The 25,563-nt window shown below is 37.6% G+C and overlaps 1 protein-coding gene across 1 annotated transcript; it reads right to left on the reverse strand.

Annotated features, from left to right (window-relative positions):
• Positions 1 to 10,962: 10,962 nt before the first annotated feature.
• On the reverse strand, positions 10,963 to 13,370 carry LOC137711321 (non-specific lipid transfer protein GPI-anchored 7). Its single transcript, XM_068450550.2, has 3 exons — positions 12,972 to 13,370; positions 12,829 to 12,873; positions 10,963 to 11,212 (listed from the first exon to the last, which is right to left on the reverse strand). The coding sequence occupies exons 1-3, from the start codon at positions 13,294 to 13,296 to the stop codon at positions 11,118 to 11,120; spliced, it is 465 nt and encodes a 154-aa protein (XP_068306651.1). The 5' UTR covers positions 13,297 to 13,370; the 3' UTR covers positions 10,963 to 11,117.
• Between the last annotated feature and the right edge of the window lie 12,193 nt (positions 13,371 to 25,563).

Below are 25,563 nucleotides of genomic sequence, written 5' to 3' on the forward strand. Positions count from 1 at the left end.
AATTTCTTCAAAACCTAAATCCCCCTTTACTTTAATGTCCAATTTAGTTAGAAAGTATCTTAGTTTGTGTTTATAAGTGTTTTGAGTCAAGTTACAACTTAATTTCGTCCAAATTTGTGTTTGTGCTCAAATCTGCCCAGAAAGTGGTTTTTAGGCAGATTTGAGTGTGTTTGTGTTGTTTTGAGTCTTTTGGTTTGTCTTAGTGTTTTAAAGTTTAGTTTTGCATTCTTTGAGTCTAGTATAGTGTTTTATATTGTGTTTTTACGTTTTTGAATCAAATCCAAGTGATTAACAATCCCTCCTAATCCCCGGTCCAGAACGATCCCTACTTACATACTTACTACAATTGATAAAAAGAGGGTTTAATTTGTGTGCGTATAATCATCGCATCAAATTTTGGCGCCGTTGTCGGGGATTAGCAACTTTGCTAATCCTTTGGATTGTTATTTTCGTTTTCTTATTAGTTTTAGTTTTAGTTTCTGTTAAGTATTTTAGTTTTTTATTTGTGTTTTGTTTGTTGAAATCAAGTACTAGAGAAGCACAACATGGCACTTGATAATGCTTCTCTTTTGTCACAGCTCATGGAAAGGTCCCAATTGCAAAGCGTTGGTACATTTGATCTTCAATCAAGGAATAACGTGTTTTCCAATACTTACAATTCAGATTGGGGTGATCATTCAAACTCGATGTGGTGGGAACCTCAACATGTTCAAGAAGAAGGATATTGGCCGCCATATGATGAGTTCTATTCAACGCCTATGCAGCCACCACAACCTGCCCAAAGCAATGTAGGTAATTCAAGTGATAATGATAAGATTTTTCAATTACTTACTACTTTGACGCAGGGAATCCAAACTCGAAACAAAGAGAGGAAAGATCAAGACATAAGGTTGGACCACTTGGAAAAGCAAATTGGGCAGATCGCGGAGTTCGTAGGACAGTTTCGAGACCAAGGCGAACTCCCTAGTTCAACCATTGCAAATCCAAAGGAAGAATTTGAAACTGCCAAGGAAATCATGTTGCCAAGTGACAAGGAGGTTAGAACGGACCCTCAACCATCAAAATCAAATCGCAAGGAAGATGAAAGATTGCAATTTGAGGAAGAGGAGTTGGACAAAGCCACTGAAAGGGTGGAAACACCTTTGCCGCAGCCACCTCAAGACCCTAATTCATCTAATTCAAGTAAGGTTGTTCCAAATTTAATTATGTCTAACCCTGTTCCAACAAATTTCCCTATTCCTTGCAGGTTCATGAATTCCAAAGAAGAAGAAAGTGAAAAAGACATCTCGGAAGCCCTTCCAAAGGTGCAAAATAGGGAATATCATGAATTCATCAAAGAGGACGTTCTTGAGACAAACAACCCCAAGGAAGTTGAATTTTATGAACAAGGAAGAATCCTCATACCAAATCTGTCCAAGGGCAAAGTTCCTGAAACGTTCAAGGAAGATGTGTTTATCCTTGAGTTCTTGTCGGAGCATATAGGTAAGCCGCCTCCCCGAATTTCAATTTTCTTTTATACTAATATGTTGTTAATGATTCAGGCACCCAATCTTGAATTTAAACTATTACCGGATCATTTCAAGTATCACCTTCCATTCAAAGATAAATTCCATGCCGTGAAATAAAAAAAAAAATAATAATAATAAATAAATAAATAAAAAATAAAAATAAAAAAATAAAAAAAAATAAAGCAGATGTAGCCTTCACAAAGGTCGTTTACGTGAAGCCCCACTACGAGGCATCGGAGCAGGAGGCATAGTAGCGGGAGGCATCGGAGCGGGAGGCATCAGAGCGGGAGACGTTGAAGATGGATCATTCAAGGCCTCAACACTTGGTGGAACGCTTGATGAGCCAGGAAAAATGTGCCTCTGGAAGAAAGCCGCAAGCCTTTGACGGTCACTTTGCATTCGACCATTGGATTCTTGCAGCTCATCAAGCTTCCTCTTCATGCCCGTCGAATAGTTGTTTGCAAGCACATGCAAACTTCTATTCTCATACTTCAGCTGCTTGATCTCTTGCTTGAGATTTTCCACCTCTGCCATCAACGATTCAACCTGACGGGAGCGAGCAAGTAGGCGTTGGCCCATGTTGGACACAGAGCCTGCACACTGAACACTGAGAGCGAGGGACTCTTGAACGGCCAACTCATCGGACCGTCCTGAAAGCAGCCTACTATCCTTAGGAGTGAGGAGGTTCCTAGCTACTATCGTAGCTGTTGTTGCATCCGTCATCATGGAGTCTTCACCTGTAAGAGGACCGTTAGAAGATAAGAAAGAAGGGCGCCATACATTACCTTGACGGGGCGCAACCGGATCGCTGCTGAGACTCAAGTCTAAGCAAAGGTTCGATGAGTTAGTCATTTTTTCAAAGGTGTTCAAAGAGAAGAGGTGAATGAAGTTAAATCTCAAAGGGCCGGAGTCGATTTTCAAGAATGGGCAATCTTCAGAGTGTGTATGTTGGTGGTGATCGATATCGCTATAAAAAGCCAAGGCGACACGATCACCAATTCAAAAATCCGGATTTTCCTGCGTGAAGTTCGGCGACGCGTTCGCGGCTTTTCAGAAAACGCGTTCAACTTTGTCAAAAGATATCTGACAAAGTCGAAAACACGTGGAGATCATCATCGCAACTACACACTTTTTCCGACAAGCGCAAAGTTCGGCGACACTTTCTCTGCTTTTCAGAAAACGTGTGGTAACAGAGCCGCTCCCGTGACTACTTTTACCATTCAGAAATCGAAGAGGCTCTCGCTCAGAAATCGAAGAGGCGTTTGATAAGAGCATATTCATGCGACTTAAATGGCTTGTTCTCGTACATTTACGTTATGTTTCTTTAGTTATTTTAGTCCTTTATGCTTCTTTTGTGTGTTTTCAGGATCATAAGACGTGTATTGACGAAAGGATGCATTGTGGAGTGTTTTGGGGCCTTTTGGAGCACTATTGGGCTAAGGATGGATAGCTTATGCTTGGAGCCCAAGTGTTGGATGAAATTGAAGGCCTTGTATGCACTTGAGGACATAAAACAATGGCCCTAACCCAATTACATAACACCTTGCCATGGGCTTAACACAAACACCATTCCTTGCCATGCAAGGGGGAGCAATTTGGGTCCATTTTATGCACTTAAACCTTAGCCCAATTCCACACCATTGCAGCCAAATCCATTCTTTGCCATGCACATTCACCACCAATTCAACCACATGCACTTATTCCTCCATCATTGCACAACATTGCAGCCACATGCACCAAAAACACCCAATGCCGTGCACTTCCCTTGCCATTTTCAGCCATCACACTTCATCATTGCAGCCACCATTCACCCTAGTTGTCAATCACATACTTTCCCATTGTATAATACATCCACATGCATCTTTAACCAACAAACAAATCAGCCACAACACTCAAACACACTCAATGTCGTGGGGTACCATGCAATTCCAGCTTTCCAACCTAGCCACATTCACATGCATTCACTCATAATCATTCACCAAACTTGCAGCCACATTTCCACCTATTCCTAGCTATCATGTTCCCTCTCATTTACCTATAAATAAGCATGCATTGCAGCCACAATTATTTCATTTCATTCACAACACAACACACAACACAAAAACTGCCCTTGTGCCGTGCATTCCCTACCAATCCAAACACCATCACTTCCTTCTTTCTTCCACAAAACCTATCATTCTACATCATCCATAATCCCCCAAACCTCACCTTAGACCTTGTGCTACAACAACGAGGAAGATAAGAGGGCCTAAACGTTCATACAATTCAAGTTTGAGTTGTTGGAATGTTTAGGTGTTTCTTTGATTTCAAAGTTTAAATTCAATTCTCTTTGTTTTGTAAGTACGAGGAATGGAACAGAAGAGTGCCTAAACGTTCATACAATTCAAGTTTAAGTTGTTGGAATGTTTAGGTGTTTCTTTGATTTCAAAGTTATGAGGAACTAAACCCCCTTTAGCTAGGGGTGATTCGAAACTATGTTTATACTTGCAATATGAATTGATTAACTTTCGTTGGAATTTCATAAGTTGTGGATTCAATTTGTTTAACCGTTTGATTGATAACTTATTTATGAATGTTTATTAAGAATGCGCGCTTAATTTTCATGCATAAATATGATGCTAGAATATAAGTGAATTTCACCTAATCGTTATGAACTTATATTCACAAGTAGTGGAGGTTGCTTATAAACAATCGCGTTAAATGAATTCTTGGCATAAGTTTCATGCGTATTCCATAGTAACGAATGCCTCGTCAACACTTATAGTTTTCATGATGCTTAATGATCTTTGATTGTATCTTTATTGTGCTTTTCACGTAAAGGACTTTTGGAGAATGTTGTGAATTGCGTTGCACAAACCCATCCAATTCATTAACTTAAGGAAAACTTGACGGTTAATTTAAGCGGACCTAATTAACCCAGAGTGTTGAGTTTCATAATTTATCGAAAGACCAACTGAAAATCAATCTTGTATGCAAGTATAACATGTGTGGAGAAGAACCCCTTGGCTATTCCATCATCCATATTTTCATCACATTCATATTTACGTTTTGCCTTTAATTACAATTTGTGCAATTTAGTTAATTTCGTCAAATCAAACCCCCCCCCCTTTACTTTCTTGTTCTTTAATGCTTAGAATCTGTTTAGTTTATGTTTTAAAGTATTTTTGAATTCTTTGAGTCTAGTATAGTGTTTTTGTGTTTTTACGTTTTTGAGTCAAATCCAAGTGATTAACAATCCCTCCTAATCCCCGGTCCAGAACGATCCCTACTTACATCATTACTACAATTGTCAAAAAGAGGGTTTAATTTGTGTGCGTATAAATCTCGCACCAGCGTTTGCTCAGAAATTAAAGAGACGTTTGTTGATAAGGGTAAAAGAACAGTACCACCACTTGCTATTGGGAAATCCCTATATATGTCGACCTTCATCTTTTATGGCAAGGCAGACCTGAAGAAAATGCCCAACTCTTCCTCACCTCTGAGGGCGCACTCCCAGCAAAGCCTTTCGAAATACTCAATTTTTTCTTCTTCGCCAAAGATGATACCAGATGCCTGGAGTACAGATGACCCAGGAAGAAACGGTAGATTGAAGCATGTGCTGATTCATTCACCGCTTCTTCAAAAACAAAGGTATCTCATATCATCAAGGTCAAAAGCAAAAGTATTTCATATCATGCTCTTTCCCTGTCTTTTTCTTTGTTCTTGTTCTTACTCGCATGGCAAAGTAAAAGAAGCAATCAGCCGGCACTTGGAGTCAGTCTTCCGATCTGGATCCGGCTACCTGGAATCTATTCCTGGTTGCTTACCTAGCGTTGCTCTCGAGTAGTCATCTTCAACGGTTGATACACTTCCAGAGAAGGGACCACTTCTGCAAATGGGAGCAAGTAAGGCAAGTGAAAATGATACATTGAAGCATGTAGAGACAAGCAACAACTGCATATGCTGAGCTATCCTCTAACCCTCTTCAATACGAATTGGAGAGATTGAACAAAGAAACAGATAAAAGGAGTAAGCTCAGACCTTCGAGGGAAACCAAAAGAATCCTGCTGCCCAGTTCAAGAGTAGCACAAAGGAAAATCAACGATGGGAGGAAACCAGTTCAAGAAAAAACCTGTGGAATCACCAAGATCAACCCATGCAATCACCAAGGAGAAGATGGAATCTACACTCCATACCCAGATTTGCATCCCTAACCTCTTCTCTTTGTTAGTTACATTCTGCCATGTTTAGTATGTTTAGTTGTTGTTTATGTGTTTACTTATGTTTTGTGTGAATCTATGCTTAAAACATTGAGGACAATGTTTGATTTAAGTGTGGGGGGGGTAACTAAGGTTGTTAATGCAAATTCGTGGGATTTTATCACCCATAACTTCAAATGTTGTTCCTTGCTGTTTTAAGGTGTTTTTAAGATGTTTTAGAGTGTTTTATTATGTTTTGTTTTTATAACTCCGAAAATCACATAAAAATTTGAAAAACACGTTTTGAAAAGCCTAAAAATAGTGTTTTGAATCGTTTTTGTGTGTTTGTGTCTTAGGGTACCTTCCAACACAATGATGAGGATTTGGTTTGTAATTGCATGACTGTTAAAGAGAATTATAAACATGGATGAAAGTTTGATTTACTCTTGGTATATGTTTGGTTATGGTTATAATGTATGACTTCACATGCAATCATAAAAGAAAAATTCGTTTTTGTAACATGCTTGAAGGAAGGAACTCAAACAAACGCTACAACCCTGTGAGACTCGAGCCATTACTTTCTTTGGAGAGTTATTTTCTATGATTCTTTGTTTTCTAAAGTTGTTGCATGATCTCATTATTCCTTGCTTGGTTGCTACTTAGAATGCAATTGTATCATGATAGAACTAAATGCTAGAACTTATATCCGTTTCATTCAAAGCATGATATTGATTGCATAACATACAATAAGATGAAGTTGTTAGTCAAGCCAAAGCCAAAAAGCCTATCCCTTTTCACATGTATTGTAGGATTACCCCTTTTGAGCCTTTTCAAGCTTATTTTCGTTGTTAACCACATTATCCTCACCTAGCCTAGATTAGGACTTTCCATACCCTTGTTCTTAAAGGATAGTGAAGCATGACTTAGAATGAACTCCTTTTGATCAATATATTGCAGAAAATAAGTGTGGGGGAAGATAATAGGGCACGGCCAAAGAATGAAATAAAGAAAAAAATTCGTGGAAAAATAAAAAGAAAATAGAAAAGTGTTGAAAAGAAAGAAAAAGAGTTGAAAAATAAGTGAGAATGATCTCACAAGCATTGGTTATTGAAGGAAGGGTCCAAAAGAGTGAATTTGACCCTAGTTGTTGCATGAATCTTCCCTTGTGTTTAAAAGTTGATTTCTGCCATTAAAAGTGAGTTTAAGTGTCAATTTCATTACTTCGCTTCCTATTACTTTAAGAACCTTTGTTTTACTTTGCCTTTCTTTGTTAAACCATTACCTTTAGCCCCGTTACTACCCTCAACTTCTATCTTGATGTTATGTGTTCAATTTGTGGAGTTTGAATTTGGTATAAGCATATGGAATCACTGGTTCTCATTCTAAGTAGTAGCATTCCATTCATGAGATCATATTCATGTCATTATCGTAAATCCAGAAAATGCTTTCTTTGTTATAACATATGTGAGATACTAGTCTTTCATGTTTACATCAATCTCTCACATATAACTAGTGTAGGGTGTGTAGTCAGAAAATCTGTGTGAAATTAGAGTGCATTCTAGTAAGGAATTGAGGCAATTCTCTAAGGCATGTTACTACATTCGAAATGTGTTTTAAATGCTTAATTGTGAACTAGTATGTGGTGACTATGATTAAGAATGTACTTAAGTGTAAAGATGAATAAAATCTATGGGAATGATGATTTTTAACTTGTTATGTATCGTTGGAAATCCCTGAGGCAATTGTTGGAAGGTATAGGTTGTGTTTTGTTCATTTTGTTTTGTTTTTAGTTTCTTTTGTTTTGTTTTGCTCGAGGACTAGCAAAAGATAAGTGTGGGGGTATTTGATAGGAGCATATTCATGCGACTTAAATGGCTTGTTCTCGTGCATTTACGTTATGTTTCTTTAGTTATTTTAGTACTTTAAGCTATTTTCGTGTGTTTGTAGGTCCAAAGGGCTAAAGGAGCAAAAAGATGCATTTTGGAGACTTTTGGAGCACTTTTGGGCTAAGGATGGATAGCTTATGCTTGGAGCCAAAGTGTTGGATGAAATTGAAGACCTAATTGAAGACCAAAGTGTTGGAACCTTGTTCCCTTTAGTTTTAGGACATTTAAACCTTTCCTATATCCTTGCCGTGCACTCCCACTTCATCATTCCAGCTTTCCAACCTAATCCACATGCTTTCCCATTACTTATCATCACCACTTATCACTTATCATAACCATACACTTATCACTTATCATAACCATACACTTATCACTTATCATAAACCAAACATTTATCACTTAACATGCACATTCAATCAAACACATTCTATGCCGTGCCTCCCATCATAATTCCACCACCAATTCAGCCACAAAACACCATCATTGCACCACAATCCCCTTTGCCGTGCATTACTTCATCAATTGCAGCCACCATTCACCTCTTTCTCCCAAAACCGTGCACATGCATTGTCCTTGTGCAATTCCAGCTTTCCACACACAACCTAGCTGTCATTGCACATGCATTCATCATCATCCACACCTTGCAGCCACATTCATCACCAAAGAACCCATCATTGTCGTGCAAAACACCTTCATTGCAGCCACATTCCACATGCATTTGCACATGCATTCATCATCATAACCTAGCTGTCATTCCACTTTAATCACATGCATAAATCAGCCACATGCATCTCCCATCACCATTCCAGATTTCCACCAAGTTCCTAGCTGTCATGTTCCCTCTCCTTCACCTATAAATAAGCATCCATTGCAGCCACATTCACATACACTCTTCCATCACAGAAATTGGTCCCTTGGGGCCGTGCCCATCACAACCATAATTCCATCCATTCCATTCCATTCATACATTCTTCCATATTCAGAAAATCATCCATATTCCAGCAACAAACCCCTTGTTGCCGTGCCTTCCCTATTAATCCAAACACCACTCCCCAAACCATTCACACCATCAAACTATCCTTAGACCTTGTGCTACAACGAATAGGAAGAGAAGAGGGCCTAAACGTTCATACAATTCAAGTTTGAGTTGTTGGAATGTTTAGGTGTTTCTTTGATTTCAATGTTTAATTTCAATACTCTTTGTTTTGTACGAATGAGGAATGGAAGAGAAGAGGGCCTAAACGTTCATACAATTCAAGTTTGAGTTGTTGGAATGTTTAGGTGTTTCTTTGATTCTCTTTGTTTTGTACGTATAAGGAACTAAACCCCCCTTGGTTAGGGGGGGATTCGAAATATATGTTTATGCTTGCATTTTGATTTGATTACTTCTAATTGCGTTTCATAAGTTGTGGATTCAATTTGTTTAACCGTTTGATTGATAACTTATTTATGTATGTTTATTGAGAATGCGCGCTTAATTTTCATGCATGAATATGACGCTAGAATATAAGTGAGTTTCACCTAATAGTTACGAACTTATATTCACAAGTAGTGGAGGTTGCTTATAAACAATCGCGTTAAACGAATTCTTGGCATAAGTTTCATGCGTATTCCATAGTAACGAATGCCTCGTCAACACTTATAGTTTTCATGATGCTTAATGATCTTTGATTGTATCTTTATTGTGCTTTTCACGTAAAGGACTTTTGGAGAATGTTGTGAATTGCGTTGCGCAAACCCATCCAATTCATTAACTTAAGGAAAACTTGACGGTTAATTTAAGCGGACCTAATTGACCCCGGGCGTTAAGTTTCATGGTTTATTGAAATGCAATTGGAAATCGTTTTATTATGCAAGTATAACATGTGTGGAGATGAACCCCTTAGCTAGCCTTCATTCCATTCAATTCCATCAATTTCATCTTTAACTTTTGGAGTTATTTCTTCTTTTGTTTCTGTTTTCATGTTTAATTTAACTTGTTGTTCAATTATATTAAACATGTGGAACTAATTTCTTTTTAGTTAGAGGCGAATTTGAAGCCATGTACATATGTTGGTTATGATTTGATTTACTCCAGTTATGAATTCATGAACTTTAGATGTGGTTTACTTTTCTGTTTTGATAAGAACTTGTTTATGTATGTGGGTTGAGGGTCGACACTTAATTTGCATGCCTAAACTTGATGCTAGGATATAAGGGAATTTCACCTAATCGTTATGAACTTATATTCATGAGTAGTAAAAATCGCTAGTCACGATTGTGTTTAGTAAACCCTAGGCTGGATTATCATGCGTATTCCATAGTTATGAATGCCTAGTCGATGTTTATGATTTCCGTTGAACTTAATGATCTTTGTTGAATGTCTCTATCATGCGTATTCCATAGTTAGGGACTTTGATTAAGAATAATTTGGTTGTAATGCGTATTCCATTCAATCCAATGAATCTAGGGAAATCTGAAAGTTAATTTAAGCGGACCTAATTAACTTGGAGCATTGTCATTCATCGTTTGTTGAAATCATAACTGGGAATCAAATTATATGCATATGTTCATGTGTGGATAAGGAACCCTCTAACTAGTTTCTCATCATTCCATTTCATCAATTTCATTTTTACATTCTGTTTTAATTGCAATCTGTCCATTTAGTTAATTTCTTCAAAACCTAAATCCCCCTTTACTTTAATGTCCAATTTAGTTAGAAAGTATCTTAGTTTGTGTTTATAAGTGTTTTGAGTCAAGTTACAACTTAATTTCATCCAAATTTGTGTTTGTGCTCAAATCTGCCCAGAAAGTGGTTTTTAGGCAGATTTGAGTGTGTTTGTGTTGTTTTGAGTGTTTTGGTTTGTCTTAGTGTTTTAAAGTTTAGTTTTGCATTCTTTGAGTCTAGTATAGTGTTTTATATTGTGTTTTTACGTTTTTGAATCAAATCCAAGTGATTAACAATCCCTCCTAATCCCCGGTCCAGAACGATCCCTACTTACATACTTACTACGATTGATAAAAAGAGGGTTTAATTTGTGGGCGTATAATCATCGCATCAGGCCGGGATGTGACAATCTATGTATTTAACAAGTCTTTTATAATTTATGAAAAATAAACAAAATGCAAAATAAAAGTTATCTATTTTCTATCTAAATGAGAGTTGCGACCTAGGCTGGTTATGGAGGGCGCCTAAGCAAGTATAGGCGTCATTTCTTAATTTTCAAACGCCTAGTGATTAATCGGGATGGTGACGCCTAGTGATTAATCAAAGCGGTGACTAGCTGTGGCGCTAGATGGAAATTTTTAGAACAGTGTATGAATGTAAGAGTAGAACAATGCTCACCCCAGTTCTTCCAAGTCTACAAAGATTCAAAGCACCACAAAAAACCAATGACAACGTAAGAGGAGTAAGAAAATGACCAACATCTATGATCCAAGGTAAAAAAGTAAAATACTATTCGAAAAAATTAATCTGAAGCGACACGAATCAAATAACACATCTCCAAATCTGTGAATTCATCGTGACCCCGAGTAATCTACTCAAATAAGTTGATGAACAAGGACTAATATGACATGACAGAAGCCCATAATAAGAGCAGAGCAGAAAATCCAGTCCACTCAACCTTGCCGGAACCGCTACCGTCATTTCCCGGTGTTCCTACAAACATTAATCACAATATTATAACACCAGCTGCTAGATTTCACATTAAATTTACGACTTGGCTAACTGCTAAAAATTCATAAGATTTTTTTATTTTCAACTCAATGAAAAGGTACGATGACATTACCGTTGACTCTTGATTGATGCCCAAGAAACATTCCAAAAGATGTGGAAAATAAAAATATAAAGTTAAATATCAATTTATTACTTTGAAGTTTCTTGGATTTTTAACATTTCATATATCAAGTTTTTCGTCCAAGTCTAATACTTAAAATCATAATTCTGAGTTCCACGTGTCAATCTGGCATCATATGGACATTAAAAATATTAAAAGTTAAAAAAACTAAGAATATATGTACATATATTTTCTTGCTTTTGAAATTTCAATAGGACAGTAAAACTTGGAGGCACCAACAAAAGTTAACAAATTACACTGAAACACATGGCACGTCCAGGTGAAGTGCCCTTAGAGTTAGACCTCAGCCACCACTCATTACAAAACATAAAAGTTTGTAAAACAGGGCTAGGGAGAGTAACTTTCAAAATAATGCTATCTTACGTGGCATGTGAAGTGAAAGTGTAATTGTGCCATGTAAATAGATATTTTTTAAGATATTTTAATTGTATGTATAACATTCTTCTTCTTACTCTAATGATTATGTTATCTAATAGCAACCGAGACAGACCAAACAAAAACTCTCTCTCAGCACTCATAATTATCATTGACTTTGAACTCAAACCGCTATTAACATCTCGAAAAATTAGTTGGTGTATGACAAGGGTGAAACTTTGATAGCAATATCTAATTACGACTAATTTTGGGTTAAAATATTCTTAAATATTTCCTCCGGTTCAAATTCGTAACTGAAATTCCAAAATCTAAAAAAAAAAAAACTGGATAGGAATCGGAATTTATTTAATATTTCCTAATCCGTTCAGAAATTTCGAAACTTGCATGACTCTTGCATACATTTAAACTATACTTATTGACTTTGTATTTGTAATACAATATACTGAAATATGTAACTGTTTTATTAATTACAATTCCCTTGAAGAGATTAAATACAAAAAAAGAGAATTAGAGAACTAAGTAATTTTCTATTATGTAGAGAGATAACTCGCATAATTTTGAAATTCCGACATAATTCTATTTCGAAAAATACTGAATTTGGCAACTGTAGGAATACTCCGAAATTCCAATTCTGAAATTGAAAATGCAAGTGGCCCTCTACCACTGACGCGGAGAGAAGTGTTGTCCTTGCACCATAGCATGAGTTTAAACTCCGTTGGCTCCCTAATCTAACATCTAATCTATCAAATCTATGGTTTACCAAAAAACAAATTTTGAAATTGAAAATGAGATGCATTTCCAATACTTATTGGATTGGAATTAAAATCATGTATTTCCGATCCGATCATCAGACCCAGTTGTATAGGGATGCCTTAGCGCAGTTTATGATCTCAGTTTTAGACACACAAGATTATCAGCGATTAAATACAAATCCCATCTCTGCTACCAGAATTTTAAATTACCCAATTGAATTTTGAAATTTAAATATTGATATAAAACAATTTGTGTAACTATGATAATATGAAAGAGAAAAGTTTGGTACCAGGGGTTCCAGGTGTGGATTCTGGTGTAGGAGCACCTATGGCAGCTGCGAAAATCAAACCACAAAAACATATTAGTTCAAGATCTGAAACGGGCGAGTTGAGAAAATCCAAATTAAACAAATGGCGAACTGAGCAATAGTACCTTTGCATTTGGCGGTATCCATTGATTCGCCGCAAGCGGTGGCGATTCTGAGACCGGAAGTGGCGTTGCCGCCAAAAGTCTCAAGGAGTCCGGGAGTGAAAAAGAGGTTGCAGAGACACACAAACTGGGTGGCCACCGCCTGCTTGATGGCGGTGCAGCAGTTGGCAGCTGGCTGAGCTGTGTTCTTGAGGTAGTCAGCGCAGGGCACGAGGTCCTGAGCACAAGCAGGCGTCGTTTGACCGGCTGACGGTCCGACCAAACTTGCCATGCCTAACAACACAACCACTGTGGCCATCGCCAACTTGGAAATGCTATAGCTGCCCATCTCTCTCCCTCTCCTCTCTCTCTCTCTAATAAATTGGGAAGATGGGTGGCTTTACTAATTTTTTCGAATGCCGTGTGAGGCTTATATACAGCCGTTGTCACTTATTCAGCTTTATGGTTTGAGGACAAGGAGGTAAATCATACATTTAATTTCAAGTAGGAGGTAAATCACGAGTTTTCGATTATGAAATGTGAATGCAAGACTTGAAGGAAAGAAAAAGTAAAAATCCTCGTCGTTTCCGTGCTAGAAAATAAAGACACGCATTCGCAAGTCGACGATGACCCGTTCATAATTTCAATATTTGACGTTGCGGGCCGCATCAGCTAAACATAATTTCGTCCCCAACTACTTATTTTCTGATGGATCCATGTGACATATGGGATAACAAATGCGGTCAATGCGGTCAATGAGGACTCTGAGATGGAAATAAATGGCAATGACAGATAGTTGTTTGTCAGCTAGTAGTGGTCAAGTTGACTTCGTCAACAAGGAAAGTTATGCAAAAATAAATAAATAATAGGAAAAGTTAGGTTCTAATTCTTAATCGTGACATTTTCTTGGTAAAAACTGTCTTTTAAACTTTTTATCGAAGTCTTGAGTTATTTCCACATCACCATTTTAGATTATTTTATTATAAATAAGAATTTAATTGAGTGTTTAACTCCTTGAGAAGGGATCCCTTTTGGATCCCTTTCATCAAATCCACCATATCAAGAGATCCGTGTCTTTGAAATTTGATTCAACGGCTATAAATATGGGTCCCCTTTAAAATGTATAATAACTTTAGCCATTGAATCAAATTTTAAAGGTCCAGATCCCTTGATTTGGTGGATTTGATGGAATAGATCCCGAGAGGATCCCTTTCCTAACTCCTCTATTTCATGCAACTAATTATCATCCTACATTAATTACTTCTTCAATACAATTTAATTCCTAAACATTTTGTTTATTTTTTTATTCCACCAAAAAAATTAAAATAAGTAGGAAATGTTGTAGGCATAATTTAGTGAACAATTATGGAGGCTAGAAAGAGAGAGAAAGTGCAGCATAGAGAGAGAAAAGAGAGATGCGTAATTGTGATGTGTGTTCTATTCCATCCCATTATGCCTTTATTTACAGTAGTAAGGAAGGCTAATTCCTTACCCTTTTAGGATTACAACTCTAATAGGATATTAACTACTAAGAGGAATATTCAAAGATATCCCTAGATACACTAGGATTTACACAATCACATTCCTAATCTAATAAGACCGCAACACTCCCCCTTGAGTGTGTAAATACTCAACTAAATGGCGCATCAGGTCTTTAGCGATGAAGTAAGTACAATTGATGAAATTGTCGGCACAATGAGCGAATACGAGTCTCAAATCAACGGAAGAATGCATAAAAGGTAAAACTCACAAAACCTTGCTCTGGTAAAACCCAAGGTGGGAGAAAAACCCATAGGCTAAGGAGAAAAGTGAGAAGTTGCATTAAGTCAAAACTATACATCTTATGAATGCAAGTAGAAGAGCTCACAAGGGTATGATTAGCCCAAGATGGGTGCCTCGCCAGAACCTAGTTAGGTAGCAAAAATCCAGTGGGAAAAATGCTCCTAATCGTAGGGAAAAAGAGTACATTAAGATCAAGTGAATATATTTCTGGACACTCCCCCTGAGTTTGATAGAACTTTCAAATGAGAACTACAAGCATTACATATGAATAGTTAGGCATACCAATTACTCGGACAAGTTTCTGGAAGGTTGACTTCGGTAATGACATCGTGTAGAGGTTGGCAAGGTTATCTGGGATCGGCTTGCATGACTTCAATCTCCTGATGCTTTGTTGATGTGATGTAGATGCAATATGTCTTGGTGTTGACTTCGTTGATGTATCATGTCTTGGTCAGATGGATACATGTGGCATAGTCTTCATGGATTGTTGTTAGGATGCAACGATGGATGAAAACACATCAAGTACTTCGAATATACTTAACAAGAACTCCTAACCATGTCTCATGTGTGGCGTAGTGAAGTGAGGTGAGTCTTGGAACAATTCGAAGATTTCGCAACTAAGGTCATATCGTGGACCTCCAAGATATTGCAATATCCCTTAACGGTAAAGACATAACCATTTGGGGATTTTGCCTTGTGCAGGTTTGATAAGTAACCAGCGTCAACATAACAACAAGGTAAGCATTATTCCGAGGATCAGGGGGTTTGATCCGCTCAAGATGCCTTGGGATTTGCCTAAATCCGTAATACCTTCAGGGTATATCTTTAATACTAATTCAATGGTTGCTTGTAGGCATAGTGTTGCATCTTTACTAATAGAATAACAGCGAAGGAGATGTCATGTCTAATACAATGAGCTAAGTACAACAAAGCGCAAAGTTGAACTTATATATGGAATTTCAGATTCTATAACTTATTCAAGGGTCTCATTTGCATATAACGTATAGACGATCACTAGTACACTCAAGGGTAATAGCTTTAGGGTGTAGTTTGACTGGTAGACCAAAGTACCGTCAGAACAACACTTGAACTTCAGGTCAAGGCATAAACGAGTTTTCCCAAGATCCTTCATCTCAAATTCCATCTTCAGGTGCGAGGCATAAGCTTATTGAGATACTTAAAGAAGACAGAAGCTTCTATCCTAGGTTTTCATCGAGTTCAGAATTTGGAAGTGATTTGTTATAGTGATGCAAAATTGGGTATGTTTTCATATTAGTTGGTGGTTTAGTCTCATGGAGAAGTAGAAAACAAACCACTAGAGTATATAGGCTATTTTGAAGCAATAAGGCAAGGTATGTAGTTAAGAAACCTGATTAGTGACATGAAGATAGTGAGAAGTGTTGAAAGACCAATTAAGATTTTTTGTGACAATACCTCAGTTGTATTCTTTGTAAGAATAACAGAATGTCAGAAGCTCCAAGAATCATGGATATTAAGTATTTGAAGCCGGAGATGAAATGAGAAAAGGAACTGTTGATTTGGAGCATATTGGTACTTATCACATGGTTGCAGATCCATTGACAAAAGCATTACATGTAACAACATTTCAAAGGCATTTTGCCAAATATAGGAATACAAACAATTATAGATCATGTTTGAATGTATGAGTAAGGTAATTTTCCACTATCTTAAGTATGTGTTTTGATTAAAAATTGTGCTTATAATATTCACTTGTATTACATGATGTAATTCATTTGTAAAAGCTCAAGACTAATCGGATACATGTTCATGTTTCCATTTTGCATAAATAAAGTATAAAGGATGACATCTGCAGTGTCACTATTGTTTTGTCAAGCAACGTGGGAGTTATGCTTGCAGTTGAAGGTCTTCTTATTTGAGTTTTCTCTAAATATCGTCTCATTTGGATTTGATTAGTTTGTGGTTTTGCAAGGGCAAAGTTCTACCCACCAGCTCTTATCATCTCACTTGCAGTCCCTCAGTACTTAACTATCTCTAGTCCACGGAGACAGACACAGACAGTGCCTACATTACACACACATAGACCAAACTGATAAACCAACATCAGTTGTGATTGATTTTTCTGAGTCTTAGTCCAATTTTAACAAGGACAACAAAGAGGACACCCCTAGAGAAGACAAGTCATAGTCCTAGCCTGTTTAGACTGCTTCTAGTTCTTATGTAATTATGATTGTATTCTAATATCCTAATATTGTATTGATTAGTTTTGTATTCCTATAAATGTTAATAGAATCCAACTCTCTCATTATTGAGTTGAGTTTACAAACATATTAGATTACCTTTTATGGTATCACGAGCCCAAGTCTAATGACAACGGTTCAAGTTCAACTTTTATTTTTTTATTTTTTATTTTTAGTTTTTTTTACAGATATGGCATCCTCCTCTTCTGTTGCTGCTTCCATTCCCTCGGTTACCAACTTTCTCACAATCAAGCACGATTGCAACAACTATCCTCTATGGCGTACTCAATTTCTCCTCTTCTTAGAAGTCATAATTTGCTCTCTTGTGTCACTGGCGACTGTTCCTGCCCTGCTGCTTATCTCCTTGATGCCAACAGCAAAATCATCAACAAAGTCAATCCTTTATACAACGAATGGATACAAACTGATCAGATGATTCTCTCATGGATTACTAGTGCTCTTTAAGTTTCTTGCTATGATCGTCAACAAAACTGATTCTACCTCTGCTTGGTCATCTCTCCAAGAAAGATATGCTACTACGTCTTAGAATCGTATTATTCAGATGCGCACCGAATTGGTGAATACTTCTTGTGGTGATCTTTCCATCGCCGATTATCTTAACAAAGTTAATGTCATTGCCAATAATCTTGCCTTCTCTAGGTCTTCCATTTTAGAATCTAATTTAGTTGCTATTATTATGAGCAAAGTCAGTCTTCAATATGAGATTACCGTTGCTTCTGCACAGGCCCGTGACACTGCTATCACTTACAACGCTCTGGAAGCTTTATTATTGAGCACCGAGCAACGTCACAATGCTTTCTCTCTTCCCTCAGATGTTGGCATTTCCATATTTGCTACTAACCATGGTGGCCGTGGTGGCTTCCGTGGTCTTGGTGGTCAATTCCGTGGCGGTTGCAGCGGTGGTTACTCCCGTGGAGGTAGTTTCTCTCGCAATTATACCCCTGACTCAAGTTTCTCGAAAGCTTCTTCTTAATCTGCAACCCCTTTCTACAGTAATTCATCATCCTCTAATGGCCTCCTTGATTCTGCCCCTGCTTCCAACAATCTTACTTTTTGTCTTCAGGTTTTTCATCCTCAGGACGCATCCAATGTCAGATTTATCAACGCTTTGGTCACTTGGCTATCGATTGCTTCAATCACCTCAACATGTCATATGAAAGACAGGTTCATTTGTCTTGTTTTCAAGCATATACAGTTGCATCATTTTCTCATGCCTCTGCCACTGCTTCTTCTGTTCAACAATGGCTTTTTTATTCTGGTGCCAATTCTCACATGACCAATGACGAGGTATAACTCCAAAATCCACATAAGTATCATGGAACCGACCACATTCGTGGTGTGCATGGTGGTCCAGGTTTGCAAATATCCAAAATAGGTGATTCGTATCTTAGAACTAAATATGCTTCCTTTCGTTTGCCAATACTCTATTGTCCTCAAGCCTCCGCTAACGACATCTCCTTGAACCATTTTTTTTTATGATAATAATTGTTTCTTTACCTTATATTCCAAGTTTTATCGTGTGGAGGATTCATGGACAGGGAAGACTCTTTTACAATGCCGGAATAACAATGGACTCTGGCCATGCCGTCCCTTTCGTCCATCTTATGGTGTTTTTGCTTTCCTAGGTGAACATGTAACTAATGCTTTGTGGCATTCTAGGCTAGGCCATCCTTCGTTTTCAATTTTAAAACATTTAATTTATGCGAATAAGTTCTCAATTCAAGACTCGTTTTCCAGTCAATTTTGTCCCTTAGGTAAAAGTCATAAGTTACCATTTTCTTTATCTCCTTCTATGTCTTGTTCTCTTTGGAATTAATTCATTATGATGTTTGGTCTTCACCATCTCTGTCTGTTTTTGGTTTTAAATATTATGTTGTGTTTATGGATGATTGCTTTCGTTATACATAGTCTCACATGTATAATGAACACGACATCCTACATGTTTATGGATGATTGCTCTTTCCTTTCAATTTTTTTTTAATGAACACGGCATCTTACAACGTCTCACATGTCCCCATCACCCTGGACAAAACAATTTAGCCGAACGTAAACTTCGACACTTGGTCGAAACTGGACTTACTCTCTTAGCTCAGTTAGGTTTGCCCACTTCCTGTTGGGTAGAAGAGTTTCACACTTCAAATTATATAATTAATAAGTTGTGTACTCGTATTTTACAACATATTTCCCTTTTTGAAAAATTGTTTCTTAAAGCTTTTCAATATATGTTTTTAAGGTTTTTGGTTGTGCATGTTATCCTTATTTGCGTCCATATTATAATAATGAGTTACAATTTCATTCTAAACATTGTGTATTCTTAGGATATTCATTAAATCACCAGTTTATCGGTGTTTGGATCCCTCTAAGGGACATGTTTTTCTTTGTCAGCATGTTGTGTTTGATGAAAACAAGTTTCCACATCAAGAATCCATTGTTACTTTGTTCTCATCACTCTCTTCGCATGCGGATCCCATCTTTGAAATTGAGATAACCACCTAAATCGTCATTGCCCTGCTGTCTACCCACAACCAACTGCACTACCTAAGCCTCTAAGTGTCCTAGTCGAGCTTCCTAATTCCTTTGCCACCTAGCAGCCGTACCCCCTGCTGGTTTATACCATAGACCCAAGCCAACATCTCCTGTCTTTATAGCCCAACCACCTACCTTCACCCCTTCTGCTCCTAATCCCGTCCTTCCCTTAGCCCTGCCGCCTCATGCACCTTCCTCTGTACCCATTTCATCCACTCCCAAGGTAAGTAATTCGACTCATCCAATGGTTACTCGATCCAAGGATGCTCTTGGTAAATCTAAATATGTTGTTGTTACTATTGTTGATCACAACTTGATTGAGCCTACATGTTTTAGTCAGGCTAATAAAGTTTCAGAATGGCGCATCGCTATGACTGACGTGTTCAATGCCCTAAAAGGAATGGCACTTGGACTTTGGTTCCTTTTCTCGCTAATATGAATATTCTTCGAAAGAAATGGGTTTACAAGATCAAGCGGCGTTCCGATGGATCAATTGAGCATTACAAGGCACGATTAGTGGCTAATGGGTTCCATCAACAATGAGGATAAACTATGGTGAGACATTTAGTCCCTTCGTTAATCATGCAACTATTAGGTTAATTCTTTCCATTGCAATTCATTTCAATTGGCTTTTTCGGCAACGTGATGTACAAAATGTCTTCTTCCATGGCTCTTTGAATGAAGAAGTATATATGAGGTAACCACAAGGTTTCATTACCCTTAACGTCCCTCACATGTCTGCCAACTACGTCGATCTCTGTATAATCTCAAACAAGCTCCTTGTGCTTGGTTTCAGTGCTTTTCTCAACATATAGAAAATTTAGGCTTTATCTCATTGTATTCTGATTCATCCTTGTTCACCTTCCTTGATGACTTTATTGTTATCTACTTGTCGATTTATGTGGGTGATATTCTTGTTACTGGAAATAGCATGTTGCATATCACTCGTTTAATTCATTAGTTGGAATGTTGTTTTCCATGAAGGATCCTGGGCCTCTCTATTACTTGTTGGGCATGGAAGTTCGTCGCAATAGCTCTGGTCTTCATCTCACTCAAATCAATTATATCATTGATCTTCTTAAATGCACCAAGATGCTAGAATGCAAATCGATCTTTACTCCTGCAATCAGTGGTCATTGCTTAAGTTTGCATGACGGTAAGTCCTTGTCTGACATCACTACGTTTTGTAGTGTTGTAGGTGATAGGAGCATATTCATGCGACTTAAATGGCTTGTTCTCGTACATTTACGTTATGTTTCTTTAGTTATTTTAGTCCTTTATGCTTCTTTTGTGTGTTTTCAGGATCATAAGACGTGTTTGACAAAAGAATGCATTGTGGAGTGTTTTGGGGCCTTTTGGAGCACTATTGGGTTAAGGATGGATAGCTTATGCTTGGAGCCCAAGTGTTGGATGAAATTGAAGGCCTTGTATGCACTTGAGGACACAAAACAATGGCCCTAACCCAATTACATTCACCTTGCCGTGGGCTTAACACAAACACCATTCCTTGCCATGCAAGGGGGAGCAATTTGGGTCCATTTCATGCACTTAAACCCTAGCCCAATTACACACCATTGCAGCCAAATCCATTCTTTGCCATGCACATTCACCACCAATTCAACCACATGCACTTATTCCTCCATCATTGCACAACATTGCAGCCACATGCACCAAAAACAATCCTTGCCGTGCACATCATCATAAACAACCAGCCATTCCACATCCATTGCACCCACATGCACTCCCATTTTCTCCCAAAACCGTGCACATGCATTCCCCATGCATTTCCAACCTAGCAACACTCCTTTAATCATTCAACCTAGCTGTCATTGCAATTGCATATTCAAATAAATCAGCTTTGCCATGCATTCATACACATTTCAACCATTTAAACACATGCATTTCAACTCACATGCACTCATTGTCATTCCACTTCATTCCACATACATTTCCAACCTAACATTCACCCACATGCACCCTTTAAACAAACCCAAACATGTAGCCACATATTCCCATTCTTGCCGTGGCTTTCCCATCACAATTCCAGCTTTCCAACCTAGCCACATCCACATGCATTCACTCATAATCATTCACTAACATTGCAGCCACATTTCCACCCACCTCCTAGCTGTCATGTTCCCTCTTATTTACCTATAAATAAGCATGCATTGCAGCCACAATTGATTCATTCCATTCACAACACAACACACAACACAAACACAACCTTGTGTCGTGCATCACCTTCCATTTCTGCACCATTTCTTCTCCTCCATTGCAGCCACTCCAACCATTCCCCACTCCATTCCACATACACCTAAAGCCCTAAACATCTCCTTAGACCTTGTGCCACAACAAAGAGGAATGGAAGAAAAGAGTGCTTAAACGTTCATACAATTCAAGTTTGAGTTGTTGGAATGTTTGGGTGTTTCTTTGATTTCAATGTTTAAATTCAATTCTCTTTGTTTTGTACGTATGAGGAATGGAAGAGAAGAGTGCCTAAACGTTCATACAATTCAAGTTTGAGTTGTTGGAATGTTTAGGTGTTTCTTTGATTTCAAAGTTATGAGGAACTAAACCCCCTTTAGCTAGGGGGTGATTCGAAACTATGTTTATGTTTGCAATATGAATTGATTAACTTTCGTTGGAATTTCATAAGTTGTGGATTCAATTTGTTTAACCGTTTGATTGATAACTTATTTATGTATGTTTATTGAGAATGCGCGCTTAATTTTCATGCATGAATATGACGCTAGAATATAAGTGAGTTTCACCTAATCGTTATGAACTTATATTCACAAGTAGTGGAGGTTGCTTATAAACAATCGCGTTAAATGAATTCTTGGCACGAGTTTCATGCTCATCATAGTAACGAATGCCTCGTCAACACTTATAGTTTTCATAATGCTTAATGATCTTTGATTGTATCTTTATTGTGCTGTTCACGTAAAGGACTTTTGGAGAATGTAGTGAATTGCGTTGCGCAAACCCATCCAATTCATTAACTTAAGGAAAACTTGACGGTTAATTTAAGCGGACCTAATTGACCCGGGGCGTTGAGTTTCATAATTTATCGAAAGACCAACTAAGAATCAATATTGTATGCAAGTGTAACATGTGTGGAGAAGAACCCCTTAGCTAGCCTTCATTAAATCCAAATTCGTTTTACAATTTGCTTAGTTTATTAACTTGTTTTGTTATTTCAATTTTCGTCAAACCAAACTTCCCCCCCTCCCCCCCCCCCCCCCCCCCCATATTTTGTTAAGTCTTAGTCATTTGATTTGTTTTAAGTCTTTTACGTTTGTTTAGTTTTGCATTCTTTGAGTCTAGTATAGTGTGTTATTGATAGGAGCATATTTATGCGACTTAAATGGCTTGTTCTCGTACATTTACGTTATGTTTCTTTAGTTATTTTAGTTCTTTATGCTTCTTTTGTGTGTTTTCAGGTTCTAAGGGCAAAGTATGCAAAAGGATGCCTTTTGGAGCCTTTTGGAGCAAATTAGAGATTGGAATGGATATCATATGCTTGGAGCCAAAAGGATGGACGAAATTGAAGACTTGAAGTAGGAAAGTTAAACCCTAAAAAGACCTCATGTTTGAGCATCATTGAAAACTCCTACGCATTTTAGAACACAAAAACAACATTCCTAGCAACCTTAGGACATTGTCGTGTGTTTCCTTGTGTCTCCCTTCCTTGCCATGCAAGGAAGGGCTTTGTTCCCTATTTTAAATACTTAAACACTACCACTTATCATTCGCCACATATCATTCACCACTTATCATATCATACATTCATTTATCACTTATCATAATCATTCACTTATCACTTAACATATCATACATTTATCACTTATCACTCATAATCATCTACACATTTCAACCATTTAAACACATGTACTTCACCTACAACACCACCTACTTCACCTACAACATCCACCTACTTCACCTACAACATCCACCTACTTCACCTACAACCTCCACTTACTTCACCAACCTCACACACTTACTTCACCTACAAATGACATAGCCATATGTTCCCTCCACTACTCCTATAAATACCCTTGCATTCATTCATTCAATTCACATCTCATTTTCATACACAACACCCCTCAAACACTTCCATTCCCTCCCCTAGCCGTGAGTTCCCTTGTAATCCAAAAACCATTTCTCCATTCCCCTTCCACTTCTCCACCACTCCTTTTCCATTCCACACTTCCATCCCCCAAACCAATTATCCCTAGACCTTATGCTTCAATAAAGAGGAAGAGAAGAGGGCCTAAACGTTCATACAATTCAAGTTTGAGTTGTTGGAATGTTTAGGTGTTTCTTTGATTTCAATGTTTAAATTCAATTCTCTTTGTTTGTACGTATGAGGAATGGAAGAGAAGAGTGCCTAAACGTTCATACAATTCAAGTTTGAGTTGTTGGAATGTTTAGGTGTTTCTTTGATTTCAAAGTTATGAGGAACTAAACCCCCTTTAGCTAGGGGGTGATTCGAAACTATGTTTATATTTGCAATATGAATTGATTAACTTTCGTTGGAATTTCATAAGTTGTGGATTCAATTTGTTTAACCGTTTGATGGATAACTTATTTATGAATGTTTATTAAGAATGCGCGCTTAATTTTCATGCATAAATATGACGCTAGAATATAAGTGAATTTCACCTAATCGTTATGAACTTATATTCACAAGTAGTGGAGGTTGCTTATAAACAATCGCGTTAAATGAATTCTTGGCATAAGTTTCATGCGTATTCCATAGTAACGAATGCCTCGTCGATGTTTATGATTTCCGTTGAACTTAATGATCTTTGTTGAATGTCTCTATCATGCGTATTCCATAGTTAGGGACTTTGATTAAGAATAATTTGGTTGTAATGCGTATTCCATTCAATCCAACGAATCTAGGGAAATCTGAAAGTTAATTTAAGCGGACCTAATTAACTTGGAGCATTGAGTTTCATAATTTATCGAAAGACCAACTGAGAATCAATCTTGTATGCAAGTGTAACATGTGTGGAGAAGAACCCCTTGGCTATTCCATCATCCATATTTTATTCACATTCATATTTACATTCTGTTTTAATTGCAATTTGTTCATTTAGTTTAATTTTGTCAAAACCTAAATCCCCCTTTACTTTAATGTCAAATTAGTTAGAAATCAATTTAGTTTGTGTTTTTAAGAGTTTTGAGTCTTTTGAACTTGTTAGAATCTGTTTAGTTTATGTTTTAAAGTATTTTTGAATTCTTTGAGTCTAGTTTAGTGTTTTATATTGTTTTTACGTTTTTAAGTCAGTTTCCAAGAGATTAACAATCCCTCCTAATCCCCGGTCCAGAACGATCCCTACTTGCACCTATACTACAATTTGACAAAAAGAGGGTTTAATTTGTGCGCGTATAAATCTCGCATCAAATTTTGGCGCCGTTGCCGGGGATTAGAAAATTTGCTAATCCCTTGGATTGTTTGTTTCTGTATTGTCTTTTAGATTTAGTTTTTATTTGTGTTTTGTTTGTTAAGAACAACATGGCACTTGATAACGCTTCTCTTTTGTCACAGCTCATGGAAAGGTCCCAAATGCAAAGAGTTGATATATCTAATCTTCAATCAAGGAATAACGTGTTTTCCAATACTTACAATTCGGATTGGAGTGATCATTCAAACTCTATGTGGTGGGAACCTCAAAATGCTCAACAAGGAGGATATTGGCAGCCACCACAACCTCATATTCAATATGCCCAACCAAACTCAAGTTCGTCAATAGATTATAATCAAAAGCTTAATGAATTAATTTGTTTGGTGCAGGGCTCACAAAATCAAGACAATGAGGCTCAACAAGAAGGATATTGGCAGCCATATGAGGAGTTCTATTCAACGCCTATGCAGCCACCACAAAGGTTGGACCACTTGGATAAGCAAATTGGGCAGATCGCGGAGTTCGTAGGACAGTTTCGAGACCAAGGCGAACTCCCTAGTTCAACCATTGCAAATCAGAAGGGAGAATTTGAAAACACCAATGCTATCATGTTGAGAAGTGACAAGGAGGTTGGAACGGACCCTCAACCATCAA

The sequence above is a fragment of the Pyrus communis genome, chromosome 6 (genome assembly GCF_041283825.1).
Source record: "Pyrus communis isolate YQ-2024b chromosome 6, ASM4128382v1, whole genome shotgun sequence".
NCBI lineage: Eukaryota > Viridiplantae > Streptophyta > Magnoliopsida > Rosales > Rosaceae > Pyrus > Pyrus communis.

Coding starts and splice junctions, on each gene's coding strand:
- LOC137711321 (XM_068450550.2), bottom strand. CDS start 13,296: ATGGGCAGCTATAGCATTTCCAAGTTGGCGATGGCCACAGTGGTTGTG. Junction 12,874..12,971: donor GGATACCGCCAAATGCAAAG/GTACTATTGCTC, acceptor TGATTTTCGCAG/CTGCCATAGGTGCTCCTACA. Junction 11,213..12,828: donor ATCCACACCTGGAACCCCTG/GTACCAAACTTT, acceptor TAATGTTTGTAG/GAACACCGGGAAATGACGGT.